A 7,911-nucleotide genomic window follows, 5' to 3' on the forward strand; every position below is an offset into this window, starting at 1 on the left:
GAACGAATGAAGACGCAAAACAAGATTTAGACTTGTTTATTTTCTTATATGCTCTCGTATCATTCCTTGGCGCGCACACGCACGCGCGCGCGCGAATATATATATATATATATACATATATATAATTATCACTTCATCGTTTCAGTATATTATTTTTCGAAAATACAATCAAACGTATTTGTGAGAGGTTATCGAGTAATACCATTTGGGTTATCAAAGTTCATTCTAGGTAATACACTGATTTGTATAGATTGCTCGTTTATATATACCATCTGTATACTATATAATTTTATGAAGAAATATTACAATCGCATTTAATACCAGTTACTGCATAACTGTGTTTCATTTATATTTATAGTGTCACATTTATTTTATAGATCTTATCATTGGTTTAAGATAGCAAAAAAATAATCTGGCCCATGAGGGGATCGAACCCGCGACCTTCGCGTTATTAGCACGACGCTCTAACCAACTGAGCTAATGGGCCGACTAGAGAGCTTTTCGCAGCGGTAAAAGTCTGTCTTCGCTGTATACTGTAAGAAAAAATTTTTTATACGATCTTATCTATAATGAAAAATGATTTTTTATGAGTAATTTTTAACAATTTTTTTTCCCGTTAGGTTTTGTAAAATAGTGGCAAATTAAATATAAACACAAGTAAGCATTTCCAGAAAAAAGGTTATTTTACTGTTTAACACTTTTTGCGTATCGATATCGAACGAAATAAATGCGTCTGCACTGTAATCATTAGATTACAACTATCTTAATCGATCCGGTTATTATAAATTTTTTACTCTGGTGTATATATAAAGGTAGGGATCAAATCGTTTACAAGAATAAAAACAATTTATTTTCTTATAAATGTATTCTTTAAGAATAATTTATAATACGATACTTTTTCTAATACTTTGAATATCTCAAAATTATATACATACAGACTGTTAGTATATTACACAAACATTTACATAATTTTAATAGCATGCGATAAAAGATTCTGATACAACTTGTAAAGCGAAAGCACTGTCTTGTGAAATTTACGATAAATGAATATGCTAGAAGAGTAAAGCAGATGACAATGCGTTGTAGTTCTTAATTTTTTTCCCAATAGGTTCATAATCATATATTTCTGCTTCGGATTCAGAAAAATTTTCCGAATCCGTTATATCATCATTCTTACATTGTACATCTAATTCCAATACCTCGTCATACTCTCCAGAATAGATATCAACTTCCGATTCTATATCATTGTCTTGTATTTTCGAAAATGCTACCTTAGAATGATTAATATCTGGAACTTCGTTTGAATAATCTGAATCATTAAGGTTATTATTTTCTTGATCGTTTGACAATTTATTACTTCCTAAAGAATCGTTTGTTTCAGATTCGTCGCTCAATGAATTATTTAATTCTAAGGGTATACTATTATCGATTACATCGATACCGTCATCGACTGTAATTTTTGGTTCTAATAACCTATAATTATTCGGAATTTTATTAACAATAACATCAGTAATTTTATCCATAATTAAACTGTTTTTTTGATGCTCCAAACATTGTAACGATTCTAAATTAGATATAGATTTGGATATATTCTCAGAATTATTATAGTTGGTTCGTTTTTCAAACGTATCCAAGAGTTGCATTCGAAAGACCGTGAAGGATTCTATCTTTTGACAACAAGATGCGCATAAAACAGCAGAATTTAGATCCTTGGGAACCTTGAAATAAATACGTTTCGATGATATCCGATTACTATGTACTATATAAAATTTATATTTATAAGCCACATAGTATATACACATAAATAAACAAAATTAAGTTACTAACTTTATAGCCTGTTAATAATTCGATTCCATCATATAATTTAATTATTTTCTTACAGACTATTGAACCTGCATCAATATAATCTGAAGATTCAATTAATAAATCATCATTCAATATATTTTTTGCATTCTCGTTCGAAACTATTCCTTGACATCCGCAGCAAACAGAATCCTGTAAAAAAATATTAAGCGTTACAAAGAATAACAATTGTTGACTTATTACGCATGTAACATAAACACACAATCACAAACACAAGCGTACGGAAATTATTTTGTTCGTATCAAGTATTTGTAAGAATAATTAACTCACCATGTTTGTGTAAGAAACAGAATAGATTAATGGCAAAAAATATATGTATATATATATATATATATATATATATATATATATATATATTGTATTATCACAAGGAAATATTTTTTTTTTAAATAAATACTGTTATAATACGCACATTACAAGCTGTACAAATATCTCGCATTTAAGGTCTATCCTCACTTTTTGCTTCGAGAGTATGTGACTTCAGCGACAGGTACGGACAAAATATGAACTATAATGTGAGGTACAAACGTAATAGGAGAACGTTCCCAGTATGCACCTATCGTACGTACAGTGCGTAAGTTGTGTAGGTTAGGTCTCCTTTATGCGTAACCTAACAGTCAGGTATGTTCGTGACGGAAAGTAATGGCACATTTACCAAAAGCGAGCAAAGAACATACGGATTATTATTTCTTGTAAAGAATTTGTTAATTGTACGAAATTTATATTTTTTATTTCTAGTTGAATCTATACATATAGCTGAAATTTATTTAAATAGCCATTAATTCGATATTAGTTGCGATACACGTTATACCGAAAGTAATATAAATAGATAAGACCCACATGGAAGTTGTTGCGTATGAAGATCCATTTTACTCTCTTATAATATTAAATTATTATTTATCTTTATAACGAAACTGTTCGTCAAAATCGATCAAGGATTGCGCCACACCTCGATGCGAACCATTTTACAATACTGTGTTTTTCCAGGCATTGAACATTCCATCTATTTTATATATTTATGATCTATGTTTTTAAATGCACAGACGTATGGTAATCTAACAGTAGGTTGAATCATAGAAACATTTTTTTAATCTTTTTTTAATCTTACAGTATCTCTTTGATAATACAATAATTAACCGACATCAAGTTATTGTTGAACTTGGGAAATTTCTGATCGAGTATTAATTCTTTTTAATGGAGAATGTAACAAACCTAAAAGTATACAATCTGCTTCTAAAATAGTAGTATCCTTGGTCGAGCCCAGGAACCTCTTAGACAATTCCAGATCCTTTATCTTTAAAATTACCGATGAGCCTCTAACGTAAAATCTGAAATAAATTTTTAGTTGAAATCTATTTGTTTACTCTGTAATAAAATAAATATGACTTAAATACTTACTCTCCATTTTTTAAAGGTCTATGACATACGCAATGAAATTTCCATCCAAAATCTATGTACAAATCGTTGTTTACAGTTTTAAATATTTTTCCTACGACCCTTTTCCCTTCCGGATCTCCCAACTGTAATATAATTGTTCGCAATAGAAAATAAATATGTAACTATAGGTCTTAAAGTAATTAAATATAGATAACATACGTTCATAAACTCCGAACGACGCAGTAAGGTAGCGAATGTGACAAGTTTTTCAGATTCTTTAGGTTCGTCGATTTGTGAAAACTTTTTAAACGTTTCCGCAAATCCGCTCAGCTTTACTTCTGGCTGTGTTAAATCCTCGTCGGACTCCATTCTATTCGATTCGATATCGGAGGTCGATATGGACGATAGATTTTCAATCGATTCGTCAGACTCATTTTTTACCTTTTCACTCGAAAATTTATTCTCAGTAGCTTCGTGTGGTTTTATTTCTTTGATCTCGGTATTCACGTCCTTAGCTTTTTTGATGTTGTCGTCCGGTGGTTTCTCGGTACTGAACAATTTTATAGACGTTCGTTTCGTTCCGAAGGCATCGATCAAACGTAATTGTTTCCACAATGTTTCAATACGTTGCATCGTTTGTAATAGCGGACAAAATTTTTTCCCTTTGAATTAAGTTTTATAGGTTATATTTGATTCTACTAGAGAACTATATGGGTGTCTCTTTGTCGCCTTAAGTTCCATTCATATGAGATTATTTTGGACTCTTTACAATTCTGGTCATACTGTAACGCTGCTAGGGTTTTAATAAAAATAGAAATTGTAATTGATAACGGTTGGTAGGTGCCGGTAAAAATACGGTGAGTATTTGTTCAGTATGGTTCATGCGATCGTACGGTTGGGCTTGCTTTTTCCTGAGAGTTCGTTTCATTTTTTAAAAACCAAAACTATGAAATTAGGACCACATCAGAAAATAGCTATTGGATGGTAGGTGCGTATAAGAATTTTTTTTTTAGCTTTTCCAAATATAACTTTTAACGGTGAGTCAGATGTACTGTGTCAGTTATAACCTTAAATGAACGAAAAGTTATTATAACACGAAAGAACGAACGTTTCCGTTTCCACGTGTGTATTTAAATCTTATTAACTGATATTACGAAAAATTAGGTATTTCTTGTACGCTTATAATTATAATTGAATCATTGTTGCAGGGCTATAGTAGTTTCCCTAGGAATATATAGCTTTGCACTATCAAGAAAGTCTATAGAATCTAAAAGGTATGAGACTATGAAAGCAAGGCAGCGTATGCGGACGACTAATACCATAGACGAATAATTACTTAAACTATTTTATATTGATTATCTATTTAATTGACAAAGAAAATATGGCAACTCTACCGCAACTAGACGAAGAAAAATTGAAATTGGTACAAGATTTGGAAATAGAAATGATGTCCGATATGTACAATCGTATGACATCTGCATGCCATAGAAAATGTATTCCACCAAAATACATTGAACCGGAATTGGGAAAAGGAGAATCAATCTGTCTAGATCGTTGCGTAGCGAAATATTTAGACGTTCACGAACGTATAGGAAAGAAGCTCACACAAATTTCTATGCAAGAAGATAATTTTATGAAAAACAAAGTAGCGGAACAACCAAAGACAAGTTAAATTACGTGTCACGTACTTTTCACAGAATGACGGTGCTATAATTATTTATAATTTTTACTGAATTTTCCATTCTTCTGGATGCAAACGGACAGCGCGTTGTCATACTTTAACTGTTGTTTAAGTCGGAGCATTAAGTTATTGTAGTTCATGCATATTAGGGTAAAGATGAAAAAAAGTACAACTCTGTATTTAATTACCAAATTGTTGAAATAAAGTTATACTTTAGAAATAATGATTATTAAGAAACAATAATTTTTTATCTCTCTCATTATTTTACAGATTTTAATAGAATAGAATATTTTACATTTGATTATCTGATAATTGAAAATTTATATCCCATGTATAAATTATTGATAAACACAAATTTATTTCAAAATCTGAATTGACATCATGTTTGAGATTGTTACGTAACATCACTCAATAGATTTGTAAACATAGAAATCATCGTTTTTAAAAACAATATTGTGCAGAATTTGAAGGAGAAGTTATATATATATGTACATACATACACACACACACGCGCGCGCGCACGAACATATATATATATATATATATATAAATAAATCAATAGTAGAAAAGTTTATTTCTGCAATACACATTTGTAAATAGAGAAACTAACAAAAAATCAAAGGTCAATCCAATAATTATGACAAACAATGATTTAATTTCTGACAGCAATGCATTATATATATAAATCTCAAAATTTCTCTTGTATCAACGATGAAATTATAATGCATTGAGAAAATTATCTTAACCATATCCTCGTTTTCGTCGTAAAGTTGTTAGGCACATTTAATTTACACACATTTTTAGTCCTTCGTTGTCCGAGCTTTTATCACACATGTGTGATGATATATGCAAATATTACATTATTTTCAATTAACCCGCAGTTTTGTCTTTCACTGGGCGAGTTATCGCTAAAATTAATGTATGTTGTCCACCACCAGAAACTCGTACTACCGTTTTGCCTTCTAATTGCTTTCCTTTAACTAGTGCAGGTTCTTCTACGTCTTCTTCCTCTCCTGTGCCTAGCTGTCCGCTTGTTCCCATTCCCCACGCGTATAGTTCTCCTAAAATCGGCAGAATGTATCCCGTATGAAAAAATGGTACCTCTTATTAACATGTACTACTGTCTTAAAATACTTTGGTGTTACAAGTGGGTTTATCATTATTATCATTATACCTAATTCCGTTACTGCGAAAGATTGTGCACTACCAGCCGAAATATCGATACATTTCATAGAACTTAAAGCAGAAACTAGAGTTAATTCTTTAGCGTCTGAACAGTTAGGTCCAAGGCCGAGACGACCGTATTCTTTACGACCCATTACAAAAACTTGACCTATATCATCTAAAGCGATAGTATGATGTTGACCACTACTGATATGCCTCCATACTTTCCCACTAAAAGTTTTCGATATTCGTGGATGAAAGTGAGTAGCAGGCTCACTTAAACCTAAAAGAATTCTCTCATAAATCTCTTTGCAAATTTACAATCGTAAACTTAGGTATGTACGTTATAAATCTTTGTGAGTGTAAACGTTGCCCGATACAAGAAGCACTTACCAATTTGATAATAATTATTCAAACCAAAAACATATATGTCTCCTTTATTATATTCTTTTAAAAATGTACAATATGTACCCGCCCATATATCATCGAATTCTAATTTCTTCGTAATTTTAAATTCAACTATTCCGGGTGTTAACAAGGGCCCTATACCATGACGACTATTTCTGCTAGCCGTTCTAGCAGCTATTCGTCCTAGTTGACCTTGTTCGCCACAACCACAAGTATATACATTTCCAGATTCGCTAAGTAATACTAAATGATCAGCACCCGATGCTACTTTAACTACTTTAACATTAGGTAATAATTCTATTGGAAGTCTTTCATTTCCTTTTAGCGTCAATCCCATAGTGCCATGTGAATCCTAAAATCATGAGAAAATTTTTCTTTTATTTATTATTATTCCATTTTCTCTGTTTCTCTCTCTCTCTCTCTCTCTCTCTCTCTCTCTCTCTCTCTCTCTCTTTTAGAACAGAGATTAGAGTCTTACCCTAAAAGAACCCCACGCAAAAACTCGACCGTCTTCTAGTAATGCAGCGCTATGGGAGTCACCGGCTGTTACTTGAACGGCTTTACCAGGTAAATCGACGAAACCTGGAATAGTCTCCGAGCCTTCTTTGGACGTATCTCTTCCAAGAGCTCCTTCGTCGTTACATCCAAACGTTAACACTTCCCCGGTTTGTCTCAGGCAAACATTGTGCATGCCGCCTGCTGCTATGGTTACGATATCTTGAAATCCAGGAATAGTCGCCGGACGAATCTTTTCAATGACATCTTCTCCCAGTCCAAGCTGTCCGACATCGCCTTGTCCGAACGCAAGTATATCACCGCCTGTATTAGATTGGCGTAAATTGGGTTTCAACGTTAAATCTGCCAAAGACGAGAGAAGTTTGATAGTTTGCATCTAGGTCGTTATACTGTATATGCTTGTGAAATCCAAAGAAGAAAGGAATGAGAAGAAAAAGACAAAAAAAGAAAATAAAGAAACAAATAAAAAAGAAAAAGGAAAATCATGAATGAAAAAGGAATTTTAGTGATTTTTCCATGATAAGGATTTAAATATTTTGGAAGAAACTCTCACGTGAAATACAATTAAACAGACGTGATATAATAAAAAGACAAAAAAAAAAAAATGCGATGATACCCTAGCAGTTAAAGGAGTACATTCTATCTTTACTTCTCGAATTTTTTTATCGACATAAATAAAAGTGAAACTTGAAATTTGCCAAGATGAAAAAAAGGTGAAATGTTTACCTTGCTTTTTTTTTTGCTGCTTGGACCTCTTTTGTCCCGCCGGAGGAGCTTGGGCGGTTCGTTTAGTGGCTTTCCTTGGCGGCACTATAACATTTTTTAGGTTATGTTGATAAATGTTCTTTTAAAATATTTCTCATGACTGTTACACGTAGTCTTTAAGGCAATTTTAATATTGC

At 32.2% G+C, this 7,911-nt stretch overlaps 4 protein-coding genes, 1 long non-coding RNA gene and 1 other non-coding gene across 10 annotated transcripts in view; 2 read left to right on the plus strand and 4 right to left on the minus strand.

The window, feature by feature from the left end:
* The first annotated feature begins 101 nt into the window (after positions 1–101).
* Positions 102–1,749, plus strand: LOC122635951. Of its 2 annotated transcripts, XR_006328807.1 has the most exons (4): positions 102–229; positions 378–535; positions 621–657; positions 1,382–1,749. It is a non-coding gene; the product is annotated as an uncharacterized LOC122635951 (long non-coding RNA). The 2 variants fall into 2 exon arrangements; XR_006328806.1 differs by lacking the exon at positions 621–657.
* Trnai-aau lies at positions 414–487 on the minus strand. Its single transcript has one exon. It is a non-coding gene; the product is annotated as a tRNA-Ile (tRNA).
* On the minus strand, positions 832–2,364 carry LOC122635940 (superoxide-generating NADPH oxidase heavy chain subunit C-like). Its single transcript, XM_043826677.1, has 4 exons — positions 2,210–2,364; positions 2,134–2,171; positions 1,828–1,995; positions 832–1,718 (listed from the first exon to the last, which is right to left on the minus strand). Exons 2-4 carry the CDS (start codon positions 2,134–2,136, stop codon positions 1,053–1,055), a joined length of 837 nt encoding a protein of 278 aa, XP_043682612.1. The 5' UTR covers positions 2,137–2,171; positions 2,210–2,364; the 3' UTR covers positions 832–1,052.
* Positions 2,365–2,929: 565 nt separating this feature from the next.
* LOC122635944 (28S ribosomal protein S28, mitochondrial) lies at positions 2,930–3,973 on the minus strand. Its single transcript, XM_043826683.1, has 3 exons — positions 3,460–3,973; positions 3,262–3,383; positions 2,930–3,191 (listed from the first exon to the last, which is right to left on the minus strand). The coding sequence occupies exons 1-3, from the start codon at positions 3,871–3,873 to the stop codon at positions 3,011–3,013; spliced, it is 717 nt and encodes a 238-aa protein (XP_043682618.1). The 5' UTR covers positions 3,874–3,973; the 3' UTR covers positions 2,930–3,010.
* LOC122635949 (mitochondrial import inner membrane translocase subunit Tim10) lies at positions 3,951–5,144 on the plus strand. 3 transcript variants are annotated; one of them, XM_043826687.1, is made up of 2 exons: positions 3,951–4,228; positions 4,449–5,144. In XM_043826687.1, exon 2 carries the CDS (start codon positions 4,622–4,624, stop codon positions 4,910–4,912), a length of 291 nt encoding a protein of 96 aa, XP_043682622.1. In that variant the 5' UTR covers positions 3,951–4,228; positions 4,449–4,621; the 3' UTR covers positions 4,913–5,144. The 3 variants fall into 3 exon arrangements, with proteins under 3 accessions (XP_043682622.1, XP_043682623.1, XP_043682624.1); XM_043826688.1 differs by having other exon boundaries at positions 3,951–4,224; XM_043826689.1 differs by lacking the exon at positions 3,951–4,228 and adding an exon at positions 4,243–4,362.
* Positions 5,145–5,476: 332 nt separating this feature from the next.
* The window catches only part of LOC122635937 (regulator of chromosome condensation), a 2,570-nt gene continuing 135 nt past the window's right edge, over positions 5,477–7,911 (minus strand). Inside the window, exons 2-6 of one of the 2 annotated variants that reach the window (XM_043826674.1) lie at positions 7,736–7,819; positions 6,972–7,312; positions 6,479–6,845; positions 6,096–6,368; positions 5,477–5,982 (exon numbers count right to left, since the gene is read on the minus strand). In XM_043826674.1, coding sequence (XP_043682609.1) covers positions 5,792–5,982; positions 6,096–6,368; positions 6,479–6,845; positions 6,972–7,312; positions 7,736–7,819 — 1,256 coding nt within the window. In that variant the 3' untranslated portion in view covers positions 5,477–5,791. Of the gene's footprint in view, positions 5,983–6,095; positions 6,369–6,478; positions 6,846–6,971; positions 7,352–7,735; positions 7,820–7,911 lie in introns of both variants that reach the window. The other variant, XM_043826673.1, reaches the window with a different exon arrangement.

This window comes from Vespula pensylvanica, chromosome 20 (assembly GCF_014466175.1).
Source record: "Vespula pensylvanica isolate Volc-1 chromosome 20, ASM1446617v1, whole genome shotgun sequence".
In the NCBI taxonomy this organism is placed as follows: Eukaryota; Metazoa; Arthropoda; class Insecta; order Hymenoptera; family Vespidae; genus Vespula; species Vespula pensylvanica.